At 46.8% G+C, this 23,402-nt stretch overlaps 1 protein-coding gene across 1 annotated transcript in view; it reads right to left on the minus strand.

Moving 5' to 3' along the window:
* Nucleotides 1–1,659: 1,659 nt before the first annotated feature.
* LOC135569097 (transmembrane protein 192-like) overlaps nucleotides 1,660–23,402 on the minus strand; it is a gene marked incomplete at its 3' end in the record, with an annotated part of 30,682 nt that continues 8,939 nt past the window's right edge. The window contains exons 2-5 of the mRNA XM_065015941.1: nucleotides 19,029–19,181; nucleotides 3,128–3,331; nucleotides 3,027–3,069; nucleotides 1,660–1,800 (exon numbers count right to left, since the gene is read on the minus strand). Coding sequence (XP_064872013.1) covers nucleotides 1,660–1,800; nucleotides 3,027–3,069; nucleotides 3,128–3,331; nucleotides 19,029–19,181 — 541 coding nt within the window. The remainder of the gene's footprint in view (nucleotides 1,801–3,026; nucleotides 3,070–3,127; nucleotides 3,332–19,028; nucleotides 19,182–23,402) is intronic.

Here is a 23,402-nt window from a genome sequence, read left to right on the forward strand (position 1 = left end):
GCTGGGGAGGGGAGGGGGGGGAGGGGGTACCTGTGATGTAGATCACTCTATAGACAGGCTGGGGGAGGGGGGGGGGTACCTGTGATGTAGATCACTCTATAGACAGGCTGGGGGAGGGGAGGAGGGGGGTACCTGTGATGTAGATCACTCTATAGACAGGCTGGGGAGGGGGTACCTGTGATGTAGATCACTCTATAGACAGGCTGGGGGGAGGGGAGGGGGGTACCTGTGATGTAGATCACTCTATAGACAGGCTGGGGAGGGGAGGAGGGGGTACAGGCTGGGGAGGGGTGACCTGTAGATCACTCTATAGACAGGCTGGGGGGGGGAGGGGGAGGGGGTACCTGTGATGTAGATCACTCTATAGACAGGCTGGGGAGGGGAGGGGGAGGGGGGGTACCTGTGATGTAGATCACTCTATAGACAGGCTGGGGGAGGGGGGGGAGGGGGTACCTGTGATGTAGATCACTCTATAGACAGGCTGGGGAGGGGGAGGGGGAGGTACCTGTGATGTAGGGAGGGGGGGGGGGGGAGGGGGTACCTGTGATGTAGATCACTCTATAGACAGGCTGGGGGAGGGGAGGGGAGGGGGTACCTGTGATGTAGATCACTCTATAGACAGGCTGGGGGAGGGGAGGGGAGGGGGTACCTGTGATGTAGATCACTCTATAGACAGGCTGGGGGAGGGGAGGGGAGGGGGTACCTGTGATGTAGATCACTCTATAGACAGGCTGGGGGAGGGGAGGGGGAGGGGGTACCTGTGATGTAGATCACTCTATAGACAGGCTGGGGGAGGGGAGGGGGAGGGGGTACCTGTGATGTAGATCACTCTATAGACAGGCTGGGGGGGGGGGGGGGGGGTACCTGTGATGTAGATCACTCTATAGACAGGCTGGGGAGGGGGAGGGGGAGGGGGTACCTGTGATGTAGATCACTCTATAGACAGGCTGGGGGAGGGGAGGGGAGGGGAGGGGAGGGGGTACCTGTGATGTAGATCACTCTATAGACAGGCTGGGGGAGGGGAGGGGAGGGGGTACCTGTGATGTAGATCACTCTATAGACAGGCTGGGGGGGGGGGAGGGGGTACCTGTGATGTAGATCACTCTATAGACAGGCTGGGGGAGGGGAGGGAGGGGGTACCTGTGATGTAGATCACTCTATAGACAGGCTGGGGGGGGAGGGGAGGGGGGGGTACCTGTGATGTAGATCACTCTATAGACAGGCTGGGGGAGGGGAGGGGAGGGGGTACCTGTGATGTAGATCACTCTATAGACAGGCTGGGGGGGGAGGGGGAGGGGGTACCTGTGATGTAGATCACTCTATAGACAGGCTGGGGGAGGGGAGGGGAGGGGGGTACCTGTGATGTAGATCACTCTATAGACAGGCTGGGGGAGGGGGGGGGGAGGGGGGTACCTGTGATGTAGATCACTCTATAGACAGGCTGGGGAGGGGAGGGGGGGGGGTACCTGTGATGTAGATCACTCTATAGACAGGCTGGGGGAGGGGAGGGGAGGGGGGGGTACCTGTGATGTAGATCACTCTATAGACAGGCTGGGGGGGGAGGGGGGACCTGTGATGGGACAGGCTGGGGGGAGGGGGGGGTACCTGTGATGTAGATCACTCTATAGACAGGCTGGGGGAGGGGAGGGGGGGGGGTACCTGTGTAGGTGTAGATACCTGTGTAGATGATCAGATAAGGCAGAGAGACCAGGAGCTCCAGTCCCAGAATCCCTAGCAGCAGATAAACAGGAAGATGATCTGGCAGATCAGCTGACATGACCACCAACACCGCCGTGTTCCCTACACACACACACACACACACACACACACACACACACACACACAGAGACCAGTACCAGGATGTTAGGGTTAGGAGGTGGACCTGCTGTATAACATTCAACTGGAGGAGAACTAACCAACAACTACACAGAGACCGGTACCAGGATGTTAGGGTTAGGAGGTGGACCTGCTGTAACACATTCAACTGGAGGAGAACTAACCAACAACTACACAGAGACCAGTACCAGGATGTTAGGGTTAGGAGGTGGACCTGCTGTAACACATTCAACTGGAGGAGAACTAACCAACAACTACACAGAGACCAGTACCAGGATGTTAGGGTTAGGAGGTGGACCTGCTGTAAAACATTCAACTGGAGGAGAACTAACCAACAACTACACAGAGACCAGTACCAGGATGTTAGGGTTAGGAGGTGGACCTGCTGTAACACATTCAACTGGAGGAGAACTAACCAACAACTACACAGAGACCAGTACCAGGATGTTAGGGTTAGGAGGTGGACCTGCTGTAACACATTCAACTGGAGGAGAACTAACCAACAACTACACAGAGACCAGTACCAGGATGTTAGGGTTAGGAGGTGGACCTGCTGTAACACATTCAACTGGAGGAGAACTAACCAACAACTACACAGAGACCAGTACCAGGATGTTAGGGTTAGGAGGTGGACCTGCTGTAACACATTCAACTGGAGGAGAACTAACCAACAACTACACAGAGACCAGTACCAGGATGTTAGGGTTAGGAGGTGGACCTGCTGTAACACATTCAACTGGAGGAGAACTAACCAACAACTACACAGAGACCAGTACCAGGATGTTAGGGTTAGGAGGTGGACCTGCTGTAACACATTCAACTGGAGGAGAACTAACCAACAACTACACAGAGACCAGTACCAGGATGTTAGGGTTAGGAGGTGGACCTGCTGTAACACATTCAACTGGAGGAGAACTAACCAACAACTACACAGAGACCAGTACCAGGATGTTAGGGTTAGGAGGTGGACCTACTGTCCTGCTTTATTTAACTAGTTAAGAACTGATTCAGGTTCAGCAACGACGGCCTCCCCCCGGCCAACGACGGCCTTCCCCCCTGGCCAAACCCGGACGACGATGGGCCAATTATGCACCGCCCCTATGGGACTCCTTACCACGTTCGGATGTGATACAGCCTGGATTCAAACCAAGGACTGTAGTGATGCCTATTGCACTGAGATGCAGGTGTACCTGCAGAGTGGATGAGGAAGGGCAGGTGTTTCAGGGTGTTTACCTGCAGAGTGGATGAGGAAGGGCAGGTGTTTCAGGGTGTTGTCTCTGATGAGAAGGGCGGAGGTATATCCTCTGCTCCTCACTCGGCTGTGGTGATGCTGAACACACACACCAAACAACAACACACACAGCCACACAAACACCTTCCCAATCACCACCACACTCTGCCCCCGAACATTACCCAACACACACACACACTCCTCCCGGCCAACCTCAAACACACACAGCACGGCAACACACACACTCAGAGACACATACACCACCTGGGGACACAGAGAGAACACCTGTCAGACGGAGACACATACACCACCTGGGGACACAGAGAGAACACCTGTCAGACGGAGACACATACACCACCTGGGGACACAGAGAGACATACACCACCTGGGGACACAGAGAGAACACCTGTCAGACGGAGACACATACACCACCTGGGGACACAGAGAGAACACCTGTCAGACGGAGACACATACACCACCTGGGGACACAGAGAGACATACACCACCTGGGGACACAGAGAGAACACCTGTCAGACAGAGACACATACACCACCTGGGGACACAGAGAGAACACCTGTCAGACAGAGACACATACACCACCTGGGGACACAGAGAGAACACCTGTCAGACAGACAGACATACACCACCTGGGGACACAGAGAGAACACCTGTCAGACAGAGACACATACACCACCTGGGGACACAGAGAGAACACCTGTCAGACAGAGACACATACACCACCTGGGGACACAGAGAGAACACCTGTCAGACGGAGACACATACACCATCTGGGGACACAGAGACACATACACCACCTGGGGACACAGAGAGAACACCTGTCAGACGGAGACACATACACCACCTGGGGACACAGAGAGAACACCTGTCAGACAGAGACACATACACCACCTGGGGACACAGAGAGAACACCTGTCAGACGGAGACACATACACCATCTGGGGACACAGAGACACATACACCACCTGGGGACACAGAGAGAACACCTGTCAGACGGAGACACATACACCACCTGGGGACACAGAGAGAACACCTATCAGACAGAGACACATACACCACCTGGGGACACAGAGAGAACACCTGTCAGACAGAGACACATACACCACCTGGGGACACAGAGAGAACACCTGTCAGACAGAGACACATACACCACCTGGGGACACAGAGAGAACACCTGTCAGACAGAGACACATACACCACCTGGGGACACAGAGAGACATACACCACCTGGGGACACAGAGAGAACACCTGTCAGAGAGACACATACACCACCTGGGGACACAGAGAGACATACACCACCTGGGGACACAGAGAGAACACCTGTCAGACAGAGACACATACACCACCTGGGGACACAGAGAGACATACACCACCTGGGGACACAGAGAGAACACCTGTCAGAGAGACACATACACCACCTGGGGACACAGAGAGACATACACCACCTGGGGACACAGAGAGACATACACCACCTGGGGACACAGAGAGACATACACCACCTGGGGACACAGAGAGAACACCTGTCAGACAGAGACACATACACCACCTGGGGACACAGAGAGAACACCTGTCAGACGGAGACACATACACCACCTGGGGCCACAGAGAGAACACCTGTCAGACAGAGACACATACACCACCTGGGGACACAGAGAGAACACCTGTCAGACAGAGACACATACACCACCTGGGGACACAGAGAGAACACCTGTCAGACAGAGACACATACACCACCTGGGGACACAGAGAGACATACACCACCTGGGGACACAGAGAGACATACACCACCTGGGGACACAGAGACACATACACCACCTGGGGACACAGAGAGAACACCTGTCAGACGGAGACACATACACCACCTGGGGACACAGAGACACATACACCACCTGGGGACACAGAGAGAACACCTGTCAGACAGAGACACATACACCACCTGGGGACACAGAGAGAACACCTGTCAGACAGAGACACATACACCACCTGGGGACACAGAGAGAACACCTGTCAGACAGAGACACACACACACCACCTGGGGACACAGAGAGAAAACCTGTCAGACGGAGACACATACACACCCTGGGGAAACAGAGAGAACACCTGTCAGACGGAGACACATACACCACCTGGGGACACAGAGAGAACACCTGTCAGACGGAGACACATACACCACCTGGGGACACAGAGAGACATACACCACCTGGGGACACAGAGAGACATACACCACCTGGGGACACAGAGAGAACACCTGTCAGACAGAGACACACACACACCACCTGGGGACACAGAGAGAAAACCTGTCAGACGGAGACACATACACACCCTGGGGAAACAGAGAGAACACCTGTCAGACGGAGACACATACACCACCTGGGGACACAGAGAGAACACCTGTCAGACGGAGACACATACACCACCTGGGGACACAGAGAGACATACACCACCTGGGGACACAGAGAGACATACACCACCTGGGGACACAGAGAGAACACCTGTCAGACAGAGACACATACACCATTATTTACTCTATTTCCCATTTATTTAATAAGAGTAGATTGATTGAGTGTGTGGACAGGTGTCTTTTACACAGGTAACGAGTTCAAACAGGTGCAGTTAATACAGGTAATGGGTGGAGAACAGGTGCAGTTAATACAGGTAATGGGTGGAGAACAGGTGCAGTTAATACAGGTAATGGGTGGAGAACAGGTGCAGTTAATACAGGTAATGGGTGGAGAACAGGTGCAGTTAATACAGGTAATGGGTGGAGAACAGGTGCAGTTAATACAGGTAATGGGTGGAGAACAGGTGCAGTTAATACAGGTAATGGGTGGAGAACAGGTGCAGTTAATACAGGTAATGGGTGGAGAACAGGTGCAGTTAATACAGGTAATGGGTGGAGAACAGGTGCAGTTAATACAGGTAATGGGTGGAGAACAGGTGCAGTTAATACAGGTAATGGGTGGAGAACAGGTGCAGTTAATACAGGTAATGGGTGGAGAACAGGTGCAGTTAATACAGGTAATGAGTGGAGAACAGGTGCAGTTAATACAGGTAATGGGTGGAGAACAGGTGCAGTTAATACAGGTAATGGGTGGAGAACAGGTGCAGTTACAGGTAATGAGTGGAGAACAGGTGCAGTTAATACAGGTAATGGGTGGAGAACAGGTGCAGTTAATACAGGTAATGAGTGGAGAACAGGTGCAGTTAATACAGGTAATGGGTGGAGAACAGGTGCAGTTAATACAGGTAATGGGTGGAGAACAGGTGCAGTTAATACAGGTAATGAGTGGAGAACAGGTGCAGTTAATACAGGTAATGGGTGGAGAACAGGTGCAGTTAATACAGGTAATGGGTGGAGAACAGGTGCAGTTAATACAGGTAATGAGTGGAGAACAGGTGCAGTTAATACAGGTAATGAGTGGAGAACAGGTGCAGTTAATACAGGTAATGAGTGGAGAACAGGTGCAGTTAATACAGGTAATGGGTGGAGAACAGGTGCAGTTAATACAGGTAATGGGTGGAGAACAGGAGGGCTTCTTAAAGAAAAACTAACAGGTCTATGAGAGCTGGAATTCTTACTAGTTGGTAGGTGATCATGTACTTATGTCATGCAATAAAATGCTAATTAATTACTTAAAAATCATACAATGTGATTTTCTGGATTTTTGTTTTAGATTCCGTCTCTCACAGTTGAAGTGTACCTATGATGAAAATTACAGACCTCTACTTGCTTTGTAAGTAGGAAAACCTGCAAATTACAGACAACTGACCACTCCTCAGCATGTTGACTACACCAGTATTACAGACAACTGACCACTCCTCAGCATGTTGACTACACCAGTATTACAGACAACTGACCACTCCTCAGCATGTTGACTACACCAGTATTACAGACAACTGACCACTCCTCATGTTGACTACACCAGTATTACAGACAACTGACCACTCCTCATGTTGACTACACCAGTATTACAGACAACTGACCACTCCTCATGTTGACTACACCAGTATTACAGACAACTGACCACTCCTCAGCATGTTGACTACACCAGTATTACAGACAACTGACCACTCCTCAGCATGTTGACTACACCAGTATTACAGACAACTGACCACTCCTCAGCATGTTGACTACACCAGTATTACAGACAACTGACCTCTCCTCAGCATGTTGACTATACCAGTATTACAGACAACTGACCTCTCCTCAGCATGTTGACTACACCAGTATTACAGACAACTGACCTCTCCTCAGCATGTTGACTACACCAGTATTACAGACAACTGACCTCTCCTCAGCATGTTGACTACACCAGCATTACAGACAACTGACCACTCCTCAGCATGTTGACTACACCAGTATTACAGACAACTGACCTCTCCTCAGCATGTTGACTACACCAGTATTACAGACAACTGACCACTCCTCAGCATGTTGACTACACCAGTATTACAGACAACTGACCACTCCTCAGCATGTTGACTACACCAGTATTACAGACAACTGACCACTCCTCAGCATGTTGACTACACCAGTATTACAGACAACTGACCTCTCCTCAGCATGTTGACTACACCAGTATTACAGACAACTGACCCTCTCAGCATGTTGACTACACCAGTATTACAGACAACTGACCACTCCTCAGCATGTTGACTACACCAGTATTACAGACAACTGACCACTCCTCAACATGTTGACTACACCAGTATTACAGACAACTGACCTCTCCTCAGCATGTTGACTACACCAGCATTACAGACAACTGACCACTCCTCAGCATTACAGACAACTGACCTCTCCTCAGCATGTTGACTACACCAGTATTACAGACAACTGACCACTCCTCAGCATGTTGACTACACCAGTATTATAGACAACTGACCACTCCTCAGCATGTTGACTACACCAGTATTACAGACAACTGACCACTCCTCAGCATGTTGACTACACCAGTATTACAGACAACTGACCTCTCCTCAGCATGTTGACTACACCAGTATTACAGACAACTGACCACTCCTCAGCATGTTGACTACACCAGTATTACAGACAACTGACCACTCCTCAGCATGTTGACTACACCAGTATTACAGACAACTGACCTCTCCTCAGCATGTTGACTATACCAGTATTACAGACAACTGACCTCTCCTCAGCATGTTGACTACACCAGTATTACAGACAACTGACCACTCCTCAGCATGTTGACTATACCAGTATTACAGACAACTGACCTCTCCTCAGCATGTTGACTACACCAGTATTACAGACAACTGACCTCTCCTCAGCATGTTGACTACACCAGTATTACAGACAACTGACCACTCCTCAGCATGTTGACTATACCAGTATTACAGACAACTGACCACTCCTCAGCATGTTGACTACACCAGTATTACAGAGAACTGACCACTCCTCAGCATGTTGACTACACCAGTATTACAGACAACTGACCACTCCTCAGCATGTTGACTATACCAGTATTACAGACAACTGACCTCTCCTCAGCATGTTGACTACACCAGTATTACAGACAACTGACCACTCCTCAGCATGTTGACTACACCAGTATTACAGACAACTGACCACTCCTCAGCATGTTGACTATACCAGTATTACAGACAACTGACCTCTCCTCAGCATGTTGACTACACCAGTATTACAGACAACTGTACCACTCCTCAGCATGTTGACTATACCAGTATTACAGACAACTGACCTCTCCTCAGCATGTTGACTACACCAGTATTACAGACAACTGACCACTCCTCAGCATGTTGACTACACCAGTATTACAGACAACTGACCTCTCCTCAGCATGTTGACTACCTCTCCTCAGCATGTTGACTACACAGACAACTGACCTCTCCTCAGCATGTTGACTACACCAGTATTACAGACAACTGACCTCAGCTGACCACCAGTATTACAGACAACTGACCTCTCCTCAGCATGTTGACTACACCAGTATTACAGACAACTGACCACTCCTCAGCATGTTGACTACACCAGTATTACAGACAACTGACCACTCCTCAGCATGTTGACTACACCAGTATTACAGACAACTGACCACTCCTCAGCATGTTGACTACACCAGTATTACAGACAACTGACCACTCCTCCTCAGCATGTTGACTACACCAGTATTACAGACAACTGACCACTCCTCAGCATGTTGACTACACCAGTATTACAGACAACTGACCACTCCTCTCCTACAGACAATGACCTCTCCTTGACTACACCAGTATTACAGACAACTGACCTCTCCTCAGCATGTTGACTACACCAGTATTACAGACAACTGACCTCTCCTCAGCATGTTGACTACACCAGTATTACAGACAACTGACCACTCCTCAGCATGTTGACTACACCAGTATTACAGACAACTGACCTCTCCTCAGCATGTTGACTACACCAGTATTACAGACAACTGACCTCTCCTCAGCATGTTGACTACACCAGTATTACAGACAACTGACCACTCCTCAGCATGTTGACTACACCAGTACTTCACAGACAACTGACCACTCCTCAGCATGTTGACTACACCAGTATTACAGACAACTGACCTCTCCTCAGCATGTTGACTACACCAGTATTACAGACAACTGACCACTCCTCAGCATGTTGACTACACCAGTATTACAGACAACTGACCTCCTCATGTTGACTCAGTATTACAGACAACTGACCACTCCTCAGCATGTTGACTACACCAGTATTACAGACAACTGACCTCTCCTCAGCATGTTGACTACACCAGCATTACAGACAACTGACCACTCCTCAGCATGTTGACTACACCAGTATTACAGACAACTGACCTCTCCTCAGCATTACAGACAACTGACCACTCCTCAGCATGTTGACTACACCAGTATTACAGACAACTGACCACTCCTCAGCATGTTGACTACACCAGTATTACAGACAACTGACCTCTCCTCAGCATGTTGACTACACCAGTATTACAGACAACTGACCACTCCTCAGCATGTTGACTACACCAGTATTACAGACAACTGACCACTCCTCAGCATGTTGACTACACCAGTATTACAGACAACTGACCACTCCTCAGCATGTTGACTACACCAGTATTACAGACAACTGACCACTCCTCAGCATGTTGACTACACCAGTATTACAGACAACTGACCTCTCCTCAGCATGTTGACTACACCAGTATTACAGACAACTGACCTCTCCTCAGCATGTTGACTACACCAGTATTACAGACAACTGACCACTCCTCAGCATGTTGACTACACCAGTATTACAGACAACTGACCTCTCCTCAGCATGTTGACTACACCAGTATTACAGACAACTGACCTCTCCTCAGCATTACAGACAACTGACCTCTCCTCAGCATGTTGACTACACCAGTATTACAGACAACTGACCACTCCTCAGCATGTTGACTACACCAGTATTACAGACAACTGACATCTCCTCAGCATGTTGACTACACCAGTATTACAGACAACTGACCTCTCCTCAGCATGTTGACTACACCAGTATTACAGACAACTGACCTCTCCTCAGCATGTTGACTACACCAGTATTACAGACAACTGACCTCTCCTCAGCATGTTGACTACACCAGTATTACAGACAACTGACCTCTCCTCAGCATTACAGACAACTGACCACTCCTCAGCATGTTGACTACACCAGTATTATAGACAACTGACCTCTCCTCAGCATGTTGACTACACCAGCATTACAGACAACTGACCACTCCTCAGCATGTTGACTACACCAGTATTACAGACAACTGACCTCTCCTCAGCATTACAGACAACTGACCACTCCTCAGCATGTTGACTACACAGACAACTGTATTACAGACAACTGACCACTCCTCAGCATGTTGACTACACCAGTATTACAGACAACTGACCACTCCTCAGCATGTTGACTACACCACTGTATTACAGACAACTGACCACTCCTCAGCATGTTGACTACACCAGTATTACAGACAACTGACCTCTCCTCAGCATGTTGACTACACCAGTATTACAGACAACTGACCTCTCCTCAGCATGTTGACTACACCAGTATTACAGACAACTGACCACTCCTCAGCATGTTGACTACACCAGTATTACAGACAACTGACCACTCCTCAGCATGTTGACTACACCAGTATTACAGACAACTGACCACTCCTCAGCATGTTGACTACACCAGTATTACAGACAACTGACCTCTCCTCAGCATGTTGACTACACCAGTATTACAGACAACTGACCTCTCCTCAGCATGTTGACTACACCAGTATTACAGACAACTGACCTCTCCTCAGCATGTTGACTACACCAGTATTACAGACAACTGACCTCTCCTCAGCATGTTGACTACACCAGTATTACAGACAACTGACCACTCCTACAGACAGCATACACCAGTATTGACTACCACCATGTTGACTACACCAGTATTACAGACAACTGACCACTCCTCAGCATGTTGACTACACCAGTATTACAGACAACTGACCACTCCTCAGCATGTTGACTACACCAGTATTACAGACAACTGACCTCTCCTCAGCATGTTGACTACACCAGTATTACAGACAACTGACCTCTCCTCAGCATGTTGACTACACCAGTATTACAGACAACTGACCACTCCTCAGCATTTTGACTACACCAGTATTACAGACAACTGACCAGTATTACAGACAACTGACCTCTCCTCAGCATGTTGACTACACCAGTATTACAGACAACTGACCACTCCTCAGCATGTTGACTACACCAGTATTACAGACAACTGACCACTCCTCAGCATGTTGACTACACCAGTATTACAGACAACTGACCACTCCTCAGCATGTTGACTACACCAGTATTACAGACAACTGACCTCTCCTCAGCATTACAGACAACTGACCACTCCTCAGTATTACAGACAACTGACCTCTGACTACACCAGTATTACAGACAACTGACCACTCCTCAGCATGTTGACTACACCAGTATTACAGACAACTGACCACTCCTCAGCATGTTGACTACACCAGTATTACAGACAACTGACCTCTCCTCCTCAGCATGTTGACTACACCAGTATTACAGACAACTGACCTCTCCTCAGCATGTTGACTACACCAGTATTACAGACAACTGACCTCTCCTCAGCATGTTGACTACACCAGTATTACAGACAACTGACCACTCCTCAGCATGTTGACTACACAGTATTACAGACAACTGACCATTACACACTGACCACTCCTGCATGTTGACTAACCAGCATTACAGACAACTGACCCTCCTCAGCATGTTGACTACACCAGTATTACAGACAACTGACCCTCTCAGCATGTTGACTACTCAGCATTACAGACAACTGACCACTCCTCAGCATGTTGACTACACCAGTATTACAGACAACTGACCACTCCTCAGCATGTTGACTACACCAGTATTACAGACAACTGACCACTCCTCAGCATGTTGACTACACCAGTATTACAGACAACTGACCTCTCCTCAGCATGTTGACTACACCAGTATTACAGACAACTGACCTCTCCTCAGCATGTTGACTACACCAGTATTACAGACAACTGACCTCTCCTCAGCATGTTGACTACACCAGTATTACAGACAACTGACCACTCCTCAGCATGTTGACTACACCAGTATTACAGACAACTGACCTCTCCTCAGCATGTTGACTACACCAGTATTACAGACAACTGACCACTCCTCAGCATGTTGACTACACCAGTATTACAGACAACTGACCTCTCAGCATGTTGACTCCTCTACTACACCAGTATTACAGACAACTGACCACTCCTCAGCATGTTGACTACACCAGTATTACAGACAACTGACCACTCCTCAGCATGTTGACTACACCAGTATTACAGACAACTGACCACTCCTCAGCATGTTGACTACACCAGTATTACAGACAACTGACCTCTCCTCAGCATGTTGACTACACCAGTATTACAGACAACTGACCTCTCCTCAGCATGTTGACTACACCAGTATTACAGACAACTGACCACTCCTCAGCATGTTGACTACACCAGTATTACAGACAACTGACCACTCCTCAGCATTAGACAACTGACCACTCCTCAGCATGTTGACTACACCAGTATTACAGACAACTGACCTCTCCTCAGCATGTTGACTACACCAGCATTACAGACAACTGACCTCTCCTCAGCATGTTGACTACACCAGTATTACAGACAACTGACCTCTCCTCAGCATGTTGACTACACCAGCATTACAGACAACTGACCTCTCCTCAGCATGTTGACTACACCAGTATTACAGACAACTGACCACTCCTCAGCATTACAGACAACTGACCTCTCCTCAGCATTACAGACAACTGACCTCTCCTCAGCATGTTGACTACACCAGCATTACAGACAACTGACCTCTCCTCAGCATGTTGACTACACCAGTATTACAGACAACTGACCACTCCTCAGCATTACAGACAACTGACCTCTCCTCAGCATGTTGACTACACCAGCATTACAGACAACTGACCACTCCTCAGCATTACAGACAACTGACCTCTCCTCAGCATGTTGACTACACCAGCATTACAGACAACTGACCACTCCTCAGCATGTTGACTACACCAGTATTACAGACAACTGACCACTCCTCAGCATGTTGACTACACCAGTATTACAGACAACTGACCTCTCCTCAGCATGTTGACTACACCAGTATTACACACAACTGACCTCTCCTCAGCATGTTGACTACACCAGTATTACAGACAACTGACCACTCCTCAACATGTTGACTACACCAGTATTACAGACAACTGACCACTCCTCAACATGTTGACTACACCAGTATTACAGACAACTGACCACTCCTCAGCATGTTGACTACACCAGTATTACAGACAACTGACCTCTCCTCAGCATTACAGACAACTGACCACTCCTCAGCATTACAGACAACTGACCTCTCCTCAGCATGTTGACTACACCAGTATTACAGACAACTGACCACTCCTCAACATGTTGACTACACCAGTATTACAGACAACTGACCTCTCCTCAGCATGTTGACTACACCAGTATTACAGACAACTGACCACTCCTCAGCATGTTGACTACACCAGTATTACAGACAACTGACCACTCATCAGCATGTTGACTACACCAGTATTACAGACAACTGACCACTCCTCAGCATGTTGACTACACCAGTATTACAGACAACTGACCTCTCCTCAGCATGTTGACTACACCAGTATTACAGACAACTGACCACTCCTCAGCATGTTGACTACACCAGTATTACAGACAACTGACCACTCCTCAGTATTACAGACAACTGACCTCTCCTCAGCATGTTGACTACACCAGTATTACAGACAACTGACCACTCCTCAGCATGTTGACTACACCAGTATTACAGACAACTGACCACTCCTCAGTATTACAGACAACTGACCACTCCTCAGCATGTTGACTACACCAGTATTACAGACAACTGACCACTCCTCAGCATGTTGACTACACCAGTATTACAGACAACTGACCACTCCTCAGCATGTTGACTACACCAGTATTACAGACAACTGACCACTCCTCAGCATGTTGACTACACCAGTATTACAGACAACTGACCTCTCCTCAGCATTACAGACAACTGACCTCTCCTCAGCATGTTGACTACACCAGCATTACAGACAACTGACCACTCCTCAGCATGTTGACTACACCAGTATTACAGACAACTGACCTCTCCTCAGCATGTTGACTACACCAGTATTACAGACAACTGACCACTCCTCAGCATGTTGACTACACCAGTATTACAGACAACTGACCACTCCTCAGCATGTTGACTACACCAGTATTACAGACAACTGACCTCTCCTCAGCATGTTGACTACACCAGTATTACAGACAACTGACCTCTCCTCAGCATGTTGACTACACCAGTATTACAGACAACTGACCACTCCTCAGTATGTTGACTACACCAGTATTACAGACAACTGACCACTCCTCAGCATGTTGACTACACCAGTATTACAGACAACTGACCTCTCCTCAGCATGTTGACTACACCAGTATTACAGACAACTGACCTCTCCTCAGCATGTTGACTACACCAGCATTACAGACAACTGACCACTCCTCAGCATGTTGACTACACCAGTATTACAGACAACTGACCTCTCCTCAGCATGTTGACTACACCAGTATTACAGACAACTGACCACTCCTCAGCATGTTGACTACACCAGTATTATAGACAACTGACCTCTCCTCAGCATGTTGACTACACCAGCATTACAGACAACTGACCTCTCCTCAGCATTACAGACAACTGACCTCTCCTCAGTATTACAGACAACTGACCTCTCCTCAGTATTACAGACAACTGACCACTCCTCAGCATGTTGACTACACCAGTATTACAGACAACTGACCTCTCCTCAGCATGTTGACTACACCAGTATTACAGACAACTGACCACTCCTCAGCATGTTGACTACACCAGTATTACAGACAACTGACCACTCCTCAGCATGTTGACTACACCAGTATTACAGACAACTGACCTCTCCTCAGCATTACAGACAACTGACCTCTCCTCAGTATTACAGACAACTGACCTCTCCTCAGTATTACAGACAACTGACCACTCCTCAGCATGTTGACTACACCAGTATTACAGACAACTGACCTCTCCTCAGCATGTTGACTACACCAGCATTACAGACAACTGACCACTCCTCAGCATGTTGACTACACCAGTATTACAGACAACTGACCTCTCCTCAGCATGTTGACTACACCAGTATTACAGACAACTGACCACTCCTCAGCATGTTGACTACACCAGTATTATAGACAACTGACCTCTCCTCAGCATGTTGACTACACCAGCATTACAGACAACTGACCTCTCCTCAGCATTACAGACAACTGACCTCTCCTCAGTATTACAGACAACTGACCTCTCCTCAGCATGTTGACTACACCAGTATTACAGACAACTGACCTCTCCTCAGCATGTTGACTACACCAGTATTACAGACAACTGACCACTCCTCAGCATGTTGACTACACCAGTATTACAGACAACTGACCACTCCTCATGTTGACTACACCAGCATTACAGACAACTGACCTCTCCTCAGCATGTTGACTACACCAGTATTACAGACAACTGACCACTCCTCAGCATGTTGACTACACCAGTATTACAGACAACTGACCTCTCCTCAGCATGTTGACTACACCAGTATTACAGACAACTGACCTCTCCTCAGCATGTTGACTACACCAGTATTACAGACAACTGACCACTCCTCAGCATGTTGACTATACCAGTATTACAGACAACTGACCTCTCCTCAGCATGTTGACTACACCAGTATTACAGACAACTGACCTCTCCTCAGCATGTTGACTACACCAGTATTACAGACAACTGACCACTCCTCAGCATGTTGACTATACCAGTATTACAGACAACTGACCACTCCTCATGTTGACTACACCAGTATTACAGACAACTGACCACTCCTCAGCATGTTGACTACACCAGTATTACAGACAACTGACCTCTCCTCAGCATGTTGACTACACCAGTATTACAGACAACTGACCACTCCTCAGCATGTTGACTACACCAGTATTACAGACAACTGACCACTCCTCATGTTGACTACACCAGTATTACAGACAACTGACCACTCCTCAGCATGTTGACTACACCAGCATTACAGACAACTGACCTCTCCTCAGCATGTTGACTACACCAGTATTACAGACAACTGACCTCTCCTCAGCATTACAGACAACTGACCTCTCCTCAACATGTTGACTACACCAGTATTACAGACAACTGACCACTCCTCAGCATGTTGACTACACCAGTATTACAGACAACTGACCTCTCCTCAGCATGTTGACTACACCAGCATTACAGACAACTGACCTCTCCTCAGCATGTTGACTACACCAGTATTACAGACAACTGACCACTCCTCAGCATTAGACAACTGACCACTCCTCAGTATGTTGACTACACCAGTATTACAGACAACTGACCACTCCTCAGCATGTTGACTACACCAGTATTACAGACAACTGACCTCTCCTCATGTTGACTACACCAGTATTACAGACAACTGACCACTCCTCAGCATGTTGACTACACCAGTATTACAGACAACTGACCACTCCTCAGCATGTTGACTACACCAGTATTACAGACAACTGACCTCTCCTCAACATGTTGACTACACCAGTATTACAGACAACTGACCACTCCTCAGCATGTACAGTGTGTGTGTCTCTACACTACAACAGGGATGTGTGTGTGTGTCTCTACACTACAACAGGGATGTGTGTGTGTGTCTCTACACTACAACAGGGATGTGTGTGTGTGTCTACACTACAACAGGGATGTGTGTGTGTGTGTGTGTCTCTACACTACAACAGGGATGTGTGTGTGTGTGTGTGTCTCTACACTACAACAGGGATGTGTGTGTGTGTGTCTCTACACTACAACAGGGATGTGTGTGTGTGTGTCTCTACACTACAACAGGGATGTGTGTGTGTGTGTGTCTCTACACTACAACAGGGATGTGTGTGTGTGTGTGTGTCTCTACACTACAACAGGGATGTGTGTGTGTGTGTCTCTACACTACAACAGGGATGTGTGTGTGTGTGTCTCTACACTACAACAGGGATGTGTGTGTGTGTGTCTCTACACTACAACAGGGATGTGTGTGTGTGTGTCTCTACACTACAACAGGGATGTGTGTGTGTGTGTCTCTACACTACAACAGGGATGTGTGTGTGTGTGTGTCTCTACACTACAACAGGGATGTGTGTGTGTGTGTGTCTCTACACTACAACAGGGATGTGTGTGTGTCTTTACACTACAACAGGGATGTGTGTGTGTGTGTCTCTACACTACAACAGGGATGTGTGTGTGTGTGTCTTTACACTACAACAGGGATGTGTGTGTGTGTGTCTCTACACTACAACAGGGATGTGTGTGTGTGTGTCTCTACACTACAACAGGGATGTGTGTGTGTGTCTTTACACTACAACAGGGATGTGTGTGTGTGTGTGTCTTTACACTACAACAGGGATGTGTGTGTGTGTGTGTCTCTACACTACAACAGGGATGTGTGTGTGTGTGTGTCTCTACACTACAACAGGGATGTGTGTGTGTCTCTACACTACAACAGGGATGTGTGTGTGTGTGTCTTTACACTACAACAGGGATGTGTGTGTGTGTGTGTGTCTTTACACTACAACAGGGATTAGTGTGTGTGTGTGTGTCTCTACACTACAACAGGGATGTGTGTGTGTGTCTCTACACTACAACAGGGATGTGTGTGTGTGTGTGTCTCTACACTACAACAGGGATGTGTGTGTGTGTGTGTGTGTCTCTACACTACAACAGGGATGTGTGTGTGTGTCTCTACACTACAACAGGGATGTGTGTGTGTGTCTCTACACTACAACAGGGATGTGTGTGTGTGTCTCTACACTACAACAGGGATGTGTGTGTGTGTCTCTACACTACAACAGGGATGTGTGTGTGTGTCTCTACACTACAACAGGGATGTGTGTGTGTGTGTCTCTACACTACAACAGGGATGTGTGTGTGTGTCTCTACACTACAACAGGGATGTGTGTGTGTCTCTACACTACAACAGGGATGTGTGTGTGTGTCTCTACACTACAACAGGGATGTGTGTGTGTGTCTCTACACTACAACAGGGATGTGTGTGTGTGTCTCTACACTACAACAGGGATGTGTGTGTGTGTGTCTCTACACTACAACAGGGATGTGTGTGTGTCTCTACACTACAACAGGGATGTGTGTGTGTCTCTACACTACAACAGGGATGTGTGTGTGTGTGTGTGTGTGTGTATACCTGGAGCAGCAGTAGCAGGACAGCAGAACAGTGCGTGGGGAGAGTCGTGAATTCTCTCCTGATAGCAGACTGCAAGGCATCATGGGAAATCAGCGGTCCGTCCACTAAAGGGTCCTCCTCAACACTCTGAGACACATCTACTGATGAACTGACCTCACACACACACACACACACACACACACACACACACACACACACACAGATCAGCTTTGCACTTTGTCATGGTTAAACTCAAGAATGGACTCTTGGATTTACGGAAAATATATATTTACACTTTAAATTGTAAATCAAATCCAATGTTATTTGTCACATGGTGTAGTAGACCTCACAGTGAAATGCTGAATACAACAGGTGTAGTAGACCTTACAGTGAAATGCTGAATACAACAGGTGTAGTAGACCTTACAGTGAAATGCTGAATACAACAGGTGTAGTAGACCTTACAGTGAAATACTGAATACAACAGGTGTAGTAGACCTCACAGTGAAATGCTGAATACAACAGGTGTAGTAGACCTCACAGTGAAATGCTGAATACAACAGGTGTAGTAGACCTCACAGTGAAATGCTGAATACAACAGGTGTAGTAGACCTCACAGTGAAATGCTGAATACAACAGGTGTAGTAGACCTCACAGTGAAATGCTGAATACAACAGGTGTAGTAGACCTCACAGTGAAATGCTGAATACAACAGGTGTAGTAGACCTTACAGTGAAATGCTGAATACAACAGCTGTAGTAGACCTTACAGTGAAATGCTGAATAAAACAGGTGTAGTAGACCTCACAGTGAAATGCTGAATACAACAGGTGTAGTAGACCTCACAGTGAAATGCTGAATACAACAGGTGTAGTAGACCTCACAGTGAAATGCTGAATACAACAGGTGTAGTAGACCTCACAGTGAAATGCTGAATACAACAGGTGTAGTAGACCTCACAGTGAAATGCTGAATACAACAGGTGTAGTAGACCTCACAGTGAAATGCTGAATACAACAGGTGTAGTAGACCTTACAGTGAAATGCTGAATACAACAGGTGTAGTAGACCTTACAGTGAAATACTGAATACAACAGGTGTAGTAGACCTCACAGTGAAATGCTGAATACAACAGGTGTAGTAGACCTCACAGTGAAATGCTGAATACAACAGGTGTAGTAGACCTCACAGTGAAATGCTGAATACAACAGGTGTAGTAGACCTCACAGTGAAATGCTGAATACAACAGGTGTAGTAGACCTCACAGTGAAATGCTGAATACAACAGGTGTAGTAGACCTCACAGTGAAATGCTGAATACAACAGGTGAAGTAGACCTCACAGTGAAATGCTGAATACAACAGGTGTAGTAGACCTCACAGTGAAATGCTGAATACAACAGGTGTAGTAGACCTCACAGTGAAATGCTGAATACAACAGGTGTAGTAGACCTCACAGTGAAATGCTGAATACAACAGGTGTAGTAGACCTCACAGTGAAATGCTGAATACAACAGGTGTAGTAGACCTCACAGTGAAATGCTGAATACAACAGGTGTAGTAGACCTTACAGTGAAATGCTGAATACAACAGGTGTAGTAGACCTTACAGTGAAATGCTGAATACAACAGGTGTAGTAGACCTCACAGTGAAATGCTGAATACAACAGGTGTAGTAGACCTCACAGTGAAATGCTGAATACAACAGGTGTAGTAGACCTCACAGTGAAATGCTGAATACAACAGGTGTAGTAGACCTCACAGTGAAATGCTGAATACAACAGGTGTAGTAGACCTCACAGTGAAATGCTGAATACAACAGGTGTAGTAGACCTCACAGTGAAATGCTGAATACAACAGGTGTAGTAGACCTCACAGTGAAATGCTGAATACAACAGGTGTGAGACAAGTAGACCTCACAGTGTAAAATGCTGAATACAACAGGTGTAGTAGACCTCACAGTGAAATGCTGAATACAACAGGTGATAGTAGACCTCACAGTGAAATGATGAATACAACAGGTGTAGTAGACCTCACAGTGAAATGCTGAATACAACAGGTGTAGTAGTACAGTGAAATGCTGAATACAACATTTTCTTCCTCTCTCTCTCTGTGTAGTAGACCTTACAGTGAAATGCTGAATACAACAGGTGTAGTAGACCTCACAGTGAAATGCTGAATACAACAGGTGTAGTAGACCTCACAGTGAAATGCTGAATACAACAGGTGTAGTAGACCTCACAGTGAAATGATGAATACAACAGGTGTAGTAGACCTCACAGTGAAATGCTGAATACAACAGGTGTAGTAGACCTCACAGTGAAATGCTGAATACAACAGGTGTAGTAGACCTCACAGTGAAATGCTGAATACAACAGGTGTAGTAGACCTTACAGTGAAATGCTGAATACAACAGGTGTAGTAGACCTTACAGTGAAATGCTGAATACAACAGGTGTAGTAGACCTCACAGTGAAATGCTGAATACAACAGGTGTAGTAGACCTCACAGTGAAATGCTGAATACAACAGGTGTAGTAGACCTCACAGTGAAATGCTGAATACAACAGGTATAGTAGACCTCACAGTGAAATGCTGAATACAACAGGTGTAGTAGACCTTATAGTAGACGAGAGTGTGGAGTACGGGAGTTGTAGCGATGAGACAAGATAGTAACTACTAAGAATTGGATACCACGAAATTGGGGGTTAAATAAAAAAGTGACTATGAAGATAAAAGGGTTAGAGAGTGAGTGGTATGATAGAGGGGAAGTGTAAATAGTGACTATGCAGATAGATAATAGAGAGTGGTAGTGGTATGATAGAGGGGGTGTAAATAGTGACTATGCAGATAGATAATAACAGAGAGTGGTAGTGGTATGATAGAGAGTGTAAATAGTGACTATGCAGATAGATAATAGAGAGTGGTAGTGGTATGATAGAGACCTTGGGGTGTAAATAGTGACTATGCAGATAGATAACAGAGAGTGGTAGTGGTATGATAGAGGGGGTGTAAATAGTGACTATGCAGATAGATAACAGAGAGTGGCAGTGGTGGTATGATAGAGAGGGGTGTAAATAGTGACTATGCAGATAGATAACAGAACAGTGGTAGTGGTATGATAGAGGTACAGTGTAAATAGTGACTATGCAGATAGATAATAACAGAGAGTGGTAGTGGTATGATAGAGGGGGTGTAAATAGTGACTATGCAGATAGATAACAGAGAGTGGTAGTGGTATGATAGAGGGGGTGTAAATAGTGACTATGCAGATAGATAACAGAGAGTGGTAGTGGTATGATAGAGGGGGTGTAAATAGTGACTATGCAGATAGATAACAGAGAGTGGCAGTGGTATGATAGAAGTGTAAATAGTGACTATGCAGATAGATAATAGAGAGTGGTAGTGGTATGATAGGGGGGGTGTAAATAGTGACTATGCAGATAGATAATAACAGAGAGTGGTAGTGGTATGATAGAGGGGGTGTAAATAGTGACTATGCAGATAGATAATAACAGAGTGGTAGTGGTATGATAGAGGGGGGGTGTAAATAGTGACTATGCAGATAGATAACAGAGAGTGGTAGTGGTATGATAGAGGGGGTGTAAATAGTGACTATGCAGATAGATAACAGAGAGTGGTAGTGGTATGATAGAGGGGGTGTAAATAGTGACTATGCAGATAGATAATAACAGAGAGTGGTAGTGGTATGATAGAGGGGGTGTAAATAGTGACTATGCAGATAGATAATAGAGAGTGGTAGTGGTATGATAGAGGGGGGTGTAAATAGTGACTATGCAGATAGATAACAGAGAGTGGTAGTGGTATGATAGAGGGGGGGTGTAAATAGTGACTATGCAGATAGATAACAGAGAGTGGCAGTGGTATGATAGAGGGGGTGTAAATAGTGACTATGCAGATAGATAACAGAGAGTGGTAGTGGTATGATAGAGGGGTGTAAATAGTGACTATGCAGATAGATAACAGAGAGTGGCAGTGGTATGATAGAGGGGGTGTAAATAGTGACTATGCAGATAGATAACAGAGAGTGGTAGTGGTATGATAGAGGGGTGTAAATAGTGACTATGCAGTGTAAATAGTGACTATGCAGATAGATGACTATGCAGATAGATAACAGAGAGTGGTAGTGGTATGATAGAGGGGGTGTAAATAGTGACTATGCAGATAGATAACAGAGAGTGGTAGTGGTATGATAGAGGGGGGTGTAAATAGTGACTATGCAGATAGATAATAACAGAGAGTGGTAGTGGTATGATAGAGGGGGGGGTGTAAATAGTGACTATGCAGATAGATAACAGAGAGTGGCAGTGGTATGATAGAGGGGGGGTGTAAATAGTGACTATGCAGATAGATAACAGAGAGTGGTAGTGGTATGATAGAGG

The sequence above is a fragment of the Oncorhynchus nerka genome, unplaced genomic scaffold (assembly GCF_034236695.1).
Source record: "Oncorhynchus nerka isolate Pitt River unplaced genomic scaffold, Oner_Uvic_2.0 unplaced_scaffold_1203, whole genome shotgun sequence".
In the NCBI taxonomy this organism is placed as follows: Eukaryota; Metazoa; Chordata; class Actinopteri; order Salmoniformes; family Salmonidae; genus Oncorhynchus; species Oncorhynchus nerka.